At 44.4% G+C, this 12,678-nt stretch overlaps 1 protein-coding gene across 1 annotated transcript in view; it reads left to right on the top strand.

Annotated features, from left to right (window-relative positions):
* SGSH (N-sulfoglucosamine sulfohydrolase) overlaps positions 1-8,475 on the top strand; it is a 15,016-nt gene extending 6,541 nt beyond the window's left edge. The window contains exons 5-8 of the mRNA XM_072112336.1: positions 773-929; positions 1,750-1,831; positions 5,605-5,808; positions 7,129-8,475. Coding sequence (XP_071968437.1) covers positions 773-929; positions 1,750-1,831; positions 5,605-5,808; positions 7,129-7,685 — 1,000 coding nt within the window. The 3' untranslated portion in view covers positions 7,686-8,475. The remainder of the gene's footprint in view (positions 1-772; positions 930-1,749; positions 1,832-5,604; positions 5,809-7,128) is intronic.
* Positions 8,476-12,678: the final 4,203 nt, after the last annotated feature.

The following is a 12,678-nucleotide window of genomic DNA, read 5'->3' on the forward strand; positions in this document are numbered from 1 at the left end:
ATGAAAGATAGGGGCATCTTAAGCCAATCTCCTCTGCCACTTCGAAACTTGATTCATCGCAGGTAAAATATGACTCTTCTCTGTTCATTTAAAGATGATTTTGGAGGAGATTTTTTTATAGCTAAATGGATGAGTTTTTACACAAAAAGGGAATTCTAGAAAGGCTGTTTCATTCGCTACCTGAAGCGGATGGTAGTTTGAAGAAGACCTCTCACTACCTCACACATGTGGTGATTAACATGGATCTGCTGCAAAGATTTTGGAACCTTATGAATTTTCTTTATAGTCCCTGCTGTCTGTGAGATATCAGTCCCAGTATCTGACCATTGTAATCCTTTACACTGTCAGAGAGGAGGTGCTGGAGCAGAGATGGGATGTGTGTTATGCTAATCTTCTGAGTGTCTTGCTATCTAAACACACACCCCCCTGGACTAGCTCCTCCTTTCTAGCACCTCCTCTCTGACAGTGGAGAGGATTATAATGGTCAGATACTGGGACTGATATCTCCGCAACCATGGGGGCTAGAAAGAAAATTTAAAGTGCTACTGAATCCGTGAAGTCGCCTCTACAGCTACAGAGGGGATGAAGTGTCCCGTTTAAGGGGGTAGACTCGGTTTCTGTTCTCGGTAGAACCCACATTTGCCCTGGTATCTGGCACCAGAGAATCTCTGTATATGTTATTAACAGGGGCATAGTGATAACTGGACTACGGTACCTGGATGTCATCTAGTTTACTTTTTTTTTTTTTGCTCCTCCCTTCTTCCTCACGCAGACCCTTCTTTCTTTATGTCGCCTTCCATGACCCCCACCGCTGCGGACACTCCCAGCCTCAGTACGGCTCCTTCTGTGAGAAGTTTGGGAATGGTGACCCCGGTATGGGAAGGATTCCAGACTGGACTCCACAGTATTATACACCCGAGCAAGTCCAGGTCAGCTCTGATGCTACAGTATGTGATGTAAATGTGTAGATTAAATTATGTAGGAACTTGAACCCTCATGCAAACTTGATGATAAAGTGTAATTATAACTTAAAGGGGGTCTACCATGAGTTGTAGTAGATTGGGGACATGTGAAGTACATGGTGTCTTAAGACCACCCTTATGGGAATACTAGTTGCAGGACCAAGTTTTTATCGACCATCATGTGCCGTGATATAAAGTGTCCTGTGGGCGGTCCCTAACTGTGGTCAAAGTGGTCTGCAGCCACTCCCTCTGGCTTATGTGATTACTCTAACATCATTAAATGAGACTGGAGATTAAGGTTAAGGTGTTAGGAGCAAGGACTCCTCACCTAGTGGACCCTGGATCGGGGCTGGAAAAGGAATTTTTTTTTTTTTTACATCCCTTTCTAAAGATCAGAATCTCATATTTCAAATTGCATCGGGCTTGTGAGATATTGCAAATAAATATTCCATTCCTGTTTTAAAAGATGAGTCTTATCTTTAATATGACACCAGAAACACGAATCTAGCTGCTATAGAGCCTAAAATACGGGTGTCTGAAGTGCGCTCCTCTTCCCGCTTTTAAAAGTGACTCTTCTCAAGTAAAAAGTGACTCTTCTCAGCTCTTTTGAAGATGACTTTGGATATGATTTTATATCGATAAACAGGCATGTTTTAACATAAGAGAGGAAAAAGTATAAAGTATATTTCATACCCGGTGTAAAATCTGGTGACAGTGTCCTGTTAAATTGCACCAAATATATCATTCAGCAAATATACAACTAATTACTAAATTACCTTTATTCTAGGTTCCCTATTTTATTCAAGACACCCCCAGTGCCCGGGCCGATCTGGCGGCACAGTATACAACAATTGGCCGCATGGACCAAGGTCAGTTGCGTATGAACTTTTCTGGCAACTCCTTGAAATAGTTGCGAGGTTATGTGTAAAAGCTTTGCCGTACAGCCTGGGTTAGGTGATATTTCCCTCTGTTAGCTTTGCCGTACAGCCTGGGTTAGGGGATATTTCCCTCTGTTAGCTTTGCCGTAAAGCCTGGGTTAGGTGATATTTCCCTCTGTTGGCTTTGCTGTACAGCCTGGGTTAGGTGATATTTCCTTCTGTTGGCTTTGCTGTACAGCCTGGGTTAGGTGATATTTCCCTCTGTTGGCTTTGCTGTACAGCCTGGGTTTGGTGATATTTCCCTCTGTTAGCTTTGTCGTACAGCCTGGGTTAGGTGATATTTCCCTCTGTTAGCTTTGCCGTACAGCCTGGGTTAGGTCATATTTCCCTCTGTTGGCTTTGCTGTACAGCCTGGGTTAGGTGATATTTCCCTCTGTTAGCTTTGCCGTACAGCCTGGGTTAGGTGATATTTCCCTCTGTTAGCTTTGCCGTAAAGCCTGGGTTAGGTGATATTTCCCTCTGTTGGCTTTGCTGTACAGCCTGGGTTAGGTGATATTTCCCTCTGTTGGCTTTGCTGTACAGCCTGGGTTAGGTGATATTTCCTTCTGTTGGCTTTGCTGTACAGCCTGGGTTAGGTGATATTTCCCTCTGTTGGCTTTGCTGTACAGCCTGGGTTTGGTGATATTTCCCTCTGTTAGCTTTGTCGTACAGCCTGGGTTAGGTCATATTTCCCTCTGTTAGCTTTGCCGTACAGCCTGGGTTAGGTCATATTTCCCTCTGTTGGCTTTGCTGTACAGCCTGGGTTAGGTCATATTTCCCTCTGTTGGCTTTGCTTTACAGCCTGGGTTAGGTGATATTTCCCTCTGTTGGCTTTGCTGTACAGCTTGGGTTAGGGGATATTTCCCTCTGTTAGCTTTGCCGTACAGCCTGGGTTAGGGGATATTTCCCTCTGTTAGCTTTGCCGTACAGCCTGGGTTAGGTGATATTTCCCTCTGTTAGCTTTGCCGTACAGCCTGGGTTAGGTGATATTTCCCTCTGTTAGCTTTGCCGTACAGCCTGGGTTAGGTGATATTTCCCTCTGTTAGCTTTGCCGTACAGCCTGGGTTAGGTGATATTTCCCTCTGTTAGCTTTGCCGTACAGCCTGGGTTAGGTGATATTTCCCTCTGTTAGCTTTGCCGTGCAGCCTGGGTTAGGTGATATTTCCCTCTGTTAGCTTTGCCGTACAGGCTGGATTAGGTGATATTTCCCTCTGTTAGCTTTGCCGTACAGCCTGGGTTAGGTGATATTTCCCTCTGTTAGCTTTGCCGTACAGCCTGGGTAAGGTGATATTTCCCTCTGTTAGCTTTGCCGTACAGCCTGGGTTAGGTGACATTTCCCTCTGTTAGCTTTGCCGTACAGCCTGGGTTAGGTGATATATCCCTCTGTTAGCTTTGCCGTACAGCCTGGGTTAGGTGATATTTCCCTCTGTTAGCTTTGCCGTACAGCCTGGGTTAGGTGATATATCCCTCTGTTAGCTTTGCCGTACAGCCTGGGTTAGAATGAGCAGAGCCATCTCAATATCATTAGAAGATTGTAGTTTATGACACCTCTGTTGGTTGGCCAGATAACGAAACAGAGAAACGTTATAGGCAATGATTTGGCTCTGGATGTATCTCCCCTGTCAAAGAAGGAAAAAATAAAAATGTTTTTTCTTTTTTTGTGAAATTTTTGTAGAATTTTCTTTCCCACACTTGAGAGGATCTAGCCCCCACCATAGCTGACAGGTACAATGTCTCTGCCCTCCGTCATGAGGGTCATGAGGCGTCTTAACATCAAAGGTTACAATTTTAATCTGGATTTCTAGTTTCGCATAGATTTTTTTTGATGACTTGGGAACATACCGATGTCAAGGATCAAAATTGTAAACTTGGAATCTATCCAACATCATGATAGCAATGAGTCTTATAGGAGTAAGTGCACAAACAGCAATAAGGTATAATCAGAGGTTAGTTAGTATATACATTGTATTATGAGTGCAGGCTTAAAGGGGTATTCCATTTTTTATTTGTTTGGTTGATTTTTATTGATCACCTATCCTTGGTCTGGACTGGTGAAAACATTGGGTCACATTTACGTATCCTGGCCCCTCGGAGTTACCGAAAGTTCATTGTCTGACGATAATGCACTGTGCCGCTTCCCCACTCAGGTCCGACAGAGTTCACCTTCTTCTTCCTGGTGCATGTAAGTGCATTGGATGTAACACAAATTGAATCTTAAAGGACACCTGTCATCAGGTCTCTGTCACTTGTCCTGTCACCTCTACCTGTTGGAGCAGCTCACAAGGATCCCATCCCAGCCTTTATCTAGTTATTTCATACATTATTCATTGTAAAATCATCTATTCTTTATCATGTAAATGAGGCTGGTCACATGGTCAGAGGCAGTGATGTCACCCCTGTTCCCCCTCCCCTCTCCTCCCCCTGCTCATGTCTGTGTGTAACGTATAGTAAAGCATGGCTAGTGTGTGTGCTGCATCTGCTGACATGCTGCATCCTCCTAATATACAGGTGAGAGACACAGACATCAGCTACACATGTACCTGACATGTTCTGCTGTAACATGGCTGCCTGGAGCTGCTGTATCTCTCCTATACACACACATGCACACACAGGCTGCAGGGGGCGCCAGCACCAGGAAGCACATCATTATACAGCCTCACATCATTATACAGGCTGTCAGTCATGCACTGGGGGTGTGGCTGTGCCTCCTACTCATGAATAGAGTGGACAGCTTGAATATGCTAATGCTTCATTGGACATTTCACAGGTCATTTGCATACAGCTTTAGGACCTCATTGCTTAGGTTTACAGGCATGTAGAGGGACAATGAAGGGATAGAGGCAATGCTCTCTAATGGCAGTTTATGACAATATATTTAGTTTAGGGGGGTTATTTTGCATGACGGGTTCTCTTTAAATCCCGCCCTCAGTCTGAATCAGACGGATCGTCCGATGTCCACCCCCACCTCTTCCGATTTCTGTCGCATGAAAGCCGGCGCGTGTGATCACGTGCGAAACAAACCCCTTCTAAATCCCTGTCACATCGGCGTAAATCCCGAAAATGTCAGGAAGTCCGACCGAAATGCTATCCGCGGACCCTTAGTAAATAAGCCCCATTGTCTCACAGGCCAATGATGTTACGTTTATTAGTCTCATGACATGAGATGCAATACCAAGCACAGCCTCTATACAAAAGACGGCACTGTGCTTGGCAAACAAACACTTCTGTCCGCTCAAATAACGAATCGACGCGGGGTGAAAGGTATCAATAGAAATGAATTCAAGAATACTGGAATATCCCTTTAAGATCTTTGGTACAAATTTCACCCAATCAATGAAATGGAATGTAGCAGAATGTTTTCGTTTTTTTTTTTTTTTTAAACACATGTGAGTTATGCAAATTAAATGCAGAGAGGAAAAACAAAAATCATAAAATTCTGTCCACACGTGTCCAATGTTAATTTGAAGTTGATATTGTAGCTCAAAATAACCTCAATATGTAGCTTTGGTGGCAAATTTGCGTAAATGTATGCCTCAATGAGTGCAAAGTGGCTGGAGCTTGGCTGCAAATGCAGGGATCAATGGCAACTCTAATCCAGGTTGTTTAACCCCTAGATACCACGGTTATTGGGAACCGCAGCATCTAAGGGGTTAGGCAGATAGCTGTGTGATCCCATAGGAGATGCTCCACTATAATGTATAGATTTACTTGCTTTTATGCCACAGGTATCGGCCTTGTTCTCAGCGAGCTGCGCAGTGCAGGACACGAAAACGACACCCTGGTAATATTCTCCTCCGACAACGGCATTCCTTTCCCCAACGGACGCACAAACCTGTACTGGTCCGGACGAGCAGAACCCTTACTTATTTCATCTCCCGGTCATCCAAGGTGCAGCGGACAAGTCAGCCAGTCCTTCGCTAGTCTTCTTGGTAAGGCACTAGACATATGATTAAAGGGATTGTCCAACAAGTAAAAAAAAAAAATGTTTTTGCTTAAGAACTTAAAGGGGTTTTCCTGGGTTTTTAATGTTGTAAAAATACAATAAAATAACATAGTGTACAAAGTATATATAGAACTTGTTTTCTTATTTAGACATTTTGACTTAATAAAGTCAAAAATAACACTTTAAAACACACACCACCCCTTTAAGGATGATCTATCACCATCTCACATGTGGAGCTTAAAATACCATAATGTAAGGGCTGCTTCACAGATTCAGGGGCATTTTGGACTCTCCTTCATAGCCCCCATAGACACTAAAAAGATTATCATAACACGCACCTCCTCCTCTCCAGCTCCTCCTCTCTGACAGTGGAGAGGATTAGAATGGTCAGATACTGAGATTGATATCTCTGCAAGAACTTAAAGGGAACCTACCACCACAAATCTACCTATAAAGGTAGATCGGGTGGTAGGTGGATCAATGGGACGTGAGGATAGCCCTTTTAAGGGCTAATCCTGACTTCCCTCACTTTTTTAGTAACTTTTATCAGACTTTTATGCAAATTTTGTTATGCGGCTACTGGGGCGTGGAGTAGCTCCATCTGAGGTTACACGAAGCGGCTACTCCACGCCCCGGTAGCCTCTTTTCTTCTCCTCCTGCGCCCCCTCGACCGGCGATCGACCGGCGCCTGTGCAGCCCCGGCTTCAGAGCAGTGACCGCGCAGGCACGGGCCTGCTGTTCTGCGCATGCGCAGACTGCAGGATCGTCGGACAAGGGCGCTCAGCTACTCGTAGCCGAAGATGTTGAGTAGGAGGGGAAAAGAGGCTACCGGGGCGTGGAGTAGCCGCGCCATGTAACCTCAGATGCGGCTACTCCACGCCCCAGTAGCCGCATAACAAAATTTGCATAAAAGTCTGATAAAAGTTACTAAAAAAGTAACTTATATTTATAACACACGCCTCCTCCTTTCCAGCTCCTCCTTTCTGACAGTGAAGAGGATTACAGTAGTCAGATACTGGGAGTGATATCTCTGCAACCGTGGGGGCTAGAAAGAAAATTCTAGGTGCTCTCCGTGTGTGTGAGGTGGTGATAGATCCTCCTTGAGACCTACTCATCTCACCGATCCCTTCCCCAGTCTCTAATTTCATGTCTGTATCAAAACTGAATTGTGACCACTCAGCTGAGTTACTTACCATATGTGCAGCTATGTTTCCAAACGAGAACAGTAGGGATCGGTAAAGTAATTTAAAGGGGTTTTGCTGTAAGTTATTGTTGTGTCTTATGTTTTTATTGTCCTTTTGCTCAGATATTACTCCGACCGTCCTCGACTGGTTCTCCATTCAATACCCTGACTACAAGATATTTGGTAAGAATGTAAAACTCACAGGGAAGTCCCTCCTCCCGGCTCTGGAAGCTGAGCAGCCGTGGAGCACCGTATTTGGCAGCCAGTCCCACCATGAGATCACCATGTACTATCCAATGCGGTCGGTCCAGCACCTGCATTATCTGCTCATACACAACCTGAACTACAAGATGCCCTTCCCCATCGATCAGGATTTTTACGTATCTCCTACATTTCAAGATCTCCTGAACAGAACGGTGTCCGGACAACCAACAAACTGGTTTAAGACCCTTCATGGCTATTATTATAGGGAGCGCTGGGAGCTCTACGACCGCTCGAAAGATCTTAGTGAGGTCCGGAACGTCGCTGGGGATCCGGACTACTCCGAGGTGTTACGAATTCTGCAGGAACTGCTGCGGAAATGGCAGTGGGAGACATCGGATCCTTGGGTTTGTGCACCTGATGGAGTGTTGGAAGAGAAGTTAGATCCACAGTGTCGACCGCTTCACAATGAACTGTAGTGCAATGATGGTACATAAGTGGAACTTGAACTTTTCATTGAAGTTTACATAAATTGATGGTACAGGCGAATATAAGAAGTATATTATAAACTAAGAGAGAAATGCTTATTTTTCTGTCTTAATCCAGAGCTTTATTAACATCAGTACTGTTCATTATTGCTCTATGATGTCCTTTATGCTGCTGCTGTGTCTCAGCGAGTGATAGCACTTTCTCGGCTCCAGCCTTTAGCTCGAGGACAACCGAAATTTAGAAATGCAGTCTGAAGAGTAGTAAAGGGCTAGAAAATTCATGATACAAGACGTGTAAGTAGTATTATTCCTTATGGATGCACATACAAGTTCATCTTGAAAGCTAATCCAAAGGTTTTGGAAAAACCTTTTGACAAATCCAACCTCCACCAACATGAAATCAGTTGTGTGTGTCAGGGTTTTTCTAAAGCGGATAGCTATTCCTTCTGACTCCTTCAGACACTTGCATGCTCGAACCCTTTTCAGTGAAAAGAAAACATTCACTAAGCAAGTCTTAGACATGCTTGATCCTTCTCACACCCCCCCCCCCCCCGACATTGTTTATTGAGGGCAAAATCAGGACAACCCTCTAACCAATAGATTTTCGATGTGTCGCGCCAAAATTGTTGGGTTGAGCCAATGTTGATCTTCTGTAAATGGGCACGGTACAGCTACCACTTGGACGTCCTCTTTCTGTTTCTACATTAGTTGTGAATGTACATGCATATATATTTTTTAATGGTTTCTTAAATAAAATAAATATTTTTGATTTTTTTTTTTATTCCGTATGTTTGTGTTACAGTTCCTCATGCATACAATAAAAAGTGTTGGGATTTATTTCTTATACTTAGAGCTCTGGTGTGCTTGGTGTTTGTTGCACAGAGAATCAATGAAGCCGACGTAGTACAGATGAGCTTCACTGTGCATGAGTTTTAGGTACAGCGCATGCACAACAAAGTCTGGGTGTACCACAGCGGCTTCAGTGAAACAACAAGCAGGCCTCCGAGCACCAGGGATGAGTCCAATGCGCCCTATCATACTCATTGGAGGTCATTTACTAAGGACCCGATTCGCGTTTTCCCGACGTTTTACCCGAATATTTCCAATTTGCGCCGATTTCCCCTGAATTGCCCCGGGATTTTGGCGCACGTGATTGGATTGTGGCGCATCGGTGCTGGCATGCACGCGACGGAAATCGGGGGGCATGGCCGAACAAAAACCCGACGGATTCGGAAAAACCGCCGCATTTAAAAAAAAAAACCTGTTGTGGGGCTTGCACTTACCTTCACTCAGCCCGGCTCGGTGAAGTCCAGCGCGTTCCGATGCTTTTCAGCGCAGCAGTGCCACCTGGTGGACGGCGGAGGAACTACCTTAAAAAATCCCGTCCGGACCCGAATCCAGCGCAGAGAACGTGCAGCTGGATCGCGAATGGACCGGGTAACTAAATCTGCCCCATTGTACTAATCTCTGGGTGAGGGGGGGCATTAAGGGACTGAATTTGGTTTAGTGTCCCAGCTTGCCTTGACAGGTGATCGTACAAACAGCAACTTTTAGAGGGCTTATCTAGCTATAAGGCAAGTCCAGGGGCAGACTTGGCATTTTGGGGGGCCCCCTATGCTAGCCTCCACCCCTTGGTGAGAAGTAGTACAGTCCAGCCCCAATCTCCTCCTCTGTTTTGATGCATCCCCCTACAGGTAGTACTTGAGTTTTAGTGCTAGCAGGAAGGGAAAGAAGCAAGAACAAGAAGAGTCGGAATAGGCGAGTGGTCTAGACTAGGGCATGAAGATTGCTGCTCCTCCTTAGTGCCCCGAACCGTCCTGTATTTTAGCAACCGGTCTGGTAAACCAATTTAGTACCTTAGTCTTCAGGACCCTATGCAGATCCATTGGATGAATTTTGGGCAGATGGGTATAGGTACTACCCTTGTAGGTCAACTGGGGTCGTCACTCTCATTATCCAATACGTTGACCCGAGAAGTCTTCTGTAAGACACACAGTCGGTATGGTGGACGCACTGCAGAACTGGTAAGACTGCGAGTATCTTTAGTCTGGGTTGTGTATACGGGAGGATAGTCGCCCGATTGTTTCGAGGTAATCACATTCTATGTATATTTTATGATTAGGGTAGAAGTCATGACTATCTACGCCTCTGCTTTATTCAACATTCTTGAATAACTACAGGCAACTTAACCCGAATGTAGATGAGTCATGTAACTTCTATTCCCAAATATGTTTTCCCAAAAGAAGGAACAACTTGTCCTCATACAGCTGTTTCACTACAAAAACAGAAAAGTTACGACCGCTGGAACGCACGAAGGCAAAAACAACAAAAAGTTTTAAGGCCGACGGTGTCCAGGATTTCAAGGCTCTTTGAAGACTTACAAATCTATTTGTTTTGTCTCAGTTGAGAGAAAGCAAAGAACCTTGAAATATAAAGTATATAAAATTCTAATTAAATCATAGAAAGATTGGATGTTGAAATCCTGGGGGGTTTGTTTAGTTTAGCAGCTCCGGAATAAACCATCTTGTCCTCCTAGGATTGAGGCTCGAATTGGATGTTATAGTCAAATGGATTCACTCCTGTTTTCAAAGAAATAATCTTAGTTTGTACCTATATAAGGTCATTTTCATGTACATACAGTAATTTCAGTGTTAAAGGAAACTTACCACCACAGATCTACCTATTAAGGTAGATCGGGTGGTAAGTGCATCTATTGGACATGAGGATAGACCTTTAAAGGGCTAATCCTCATGTCCCCTGTAACTTTTATTGCCCTAGTATGCTAATTTTCTGAAGAGGCTACTGGGGCGTGGAGTAGCCGGAGCGGAGACTACACAGCGCGGCTACTCCACCCCCCAGTAGCCTCTTTGATCCTCCTACCATATATCTTCGGTGCGAAGCTACAAGGAGATGCGCACCCTCGTCTGTGAAGCCGGCGTTCTGTGCAGAACAGCAGGCCCACGTTTGCACTGTTACTGCTCCGAAGCCAGAGCTAGTGCGCATGTGCAGAACTCCGGCTTCACGGATGAGGGCGCGCAGCTCCTAGTAAGATCCTAGGAGGATCAAAGAGGCTACTGGGGCATGAAGTTGCTGTGTCGTGTAGCCTCAGCTCCGGCTACTCCACACCCCAGTAGCCGCTTTAGAAAATTTGCGTATTAGGGCAATAAAAATTCTAAAAAGATACAGGAGACGTGAGGATTAGCCCTTAAAAGGTCTACAATAGAGGCACCTACCACCTGATCTACCTTAATAGGTAGATCCGTGGTGGTAGGTTTCCTTCCTGTCACCAGGAGACCCATTTTTAGCACTCCCCCAGTCCCCACAGAGCATAGTACATGCACTGCCAAAGTGTTTTTGTATAAAAAATTGGTTTTACAGAAAAAAAGATATGTTATATTGTACCTTTCATTAGCATCTGCTGTGTGACTAGGCAGTTGCCAATTGGGAGGGGCTGGAAAGGAACAGTCCCCCCCCCCCACCCTTGGGAAACTGCTCCTCCATGTGTCCTTTTCAAATATATGAATAACTCCCCACACTCGGGATTGGCTGTAGAGGAGCAGGGGGCGTCGCTAAGCCCAGTGATGGGTGGTTTCATATATTTGATATATTTAATCTTTTTTCTGTAAAACCTATTTTTTATACAAAAACACTTTGGCAGAGTATGTACTATGCACTATGGGGAGTACTCTGGGGGGAGTGCTAAAAATGGGTCTCTTGGTGACAGGTTCCCTTTAAACTACCAGCTCCCTCGGGCAGGGTATGAAATGTCCTTTCTAGAATTCCCTCTTATGTGAAATTTCACCCGTTTACCTATAAAAAAAAAAAAAATAAAAAATCTCCCCCCAGTTAGAAAATTAGAAGAAAATGTCGCTTTGTCAAAATTTGGCCTCTGCGCCTGCTAGAACCATTACAGAACCATCATCGGTTATATAGCACCTGCTGCTAGTGTTATATTAAAGATATGAATATTTCAGATCGCATAAGGCCCATGATTCTGCGGCGATACAGGAAGTTGAAGAAATAATTGGGAATTGTTTCCTTATCTGCTCACATTTCCAACTATGTATTTAACTTCCTGTATCTCCAGGTCTGTAATTCACAGAACAAGAAGCTTTATGTGATCTCAGAGAAGAGATTCTTATCTTTAATATGACATCAACAGCATGTTTTTAGGTGCTATGGAACCTTAGATGGGGCATCTGAAGTGACGCTCCCCCTGCAGGAGCTAAATTTCACTCATCTCGAGCAAAGTATGACTCTTTTCTGCTTATTATCGCATAACTTTGGAGGAGATATTTTATAGGTAAACAGGTAAGTGTTACGTAAGAGGGAATTCCAGAAAGGACATTTCATAATCAACACATAGTAGTTTTATGGAGATGTAGTAGGAGTAGTTTTAATCTTTCCCTTTCAGTTCTAGATAAAATCAAAGGATCAGACATGTTTAAGTCCAACATGCCTGCTCCTTTCCCTACAGGATTCAAATGGGGTGATACAACACTATCCAATGCAAAGGATAATCATCCAGTTCTGCAGTTTGGACATGTGACCATATAATACTGGTCGGTAACCCTGTATTATGTTACCAGATCTCGTTGGGTTGGTTCTAAACACTTTGGTAACTTCTTCACTGCAAAATAAAAAGTATCAAATCCGGTACTTTTTAAGTATCTACTTCAGAATAGGTGCAAAGTAATCTAACCCGGTCCTATTGGCTAACATACCAAAAATGATCAGCTCTGATTGGTCAAGACTTGTAGCCTATAGCCAACAAGAGAGTCTGATGCGAATGACCTGCATTGTGTGTTTGCCAGCATGTCTGAGCCGCGCGCTCTGAAACCGGAACTGAACTCATGATGTCACTTCAGTTACGGTCACTGAGGGTCAGGGTCGGATATTCCGCCAACCAACCGATGCAAGTTGGTTGCATCAGGCGTCGGCTTTAGGCTTTTACTGAAAAGATACCTTCTGCAGTGAAAACCGC

The sequence above is a fragment of the Engystomops pustulosus genome, chromosome 6 (genome assembly GCF_040894005.1).
Source record: "Engystomops pustulosus chromosome 6, aEngPut4.maternal, whole genome shotgun sequence".
Lineage (NCBI taxonomy): Eukaryota > Metazoa > Chordata > Amphibia > Anura > Leptodactylidae > Engystomops > Engystomops pustulosus.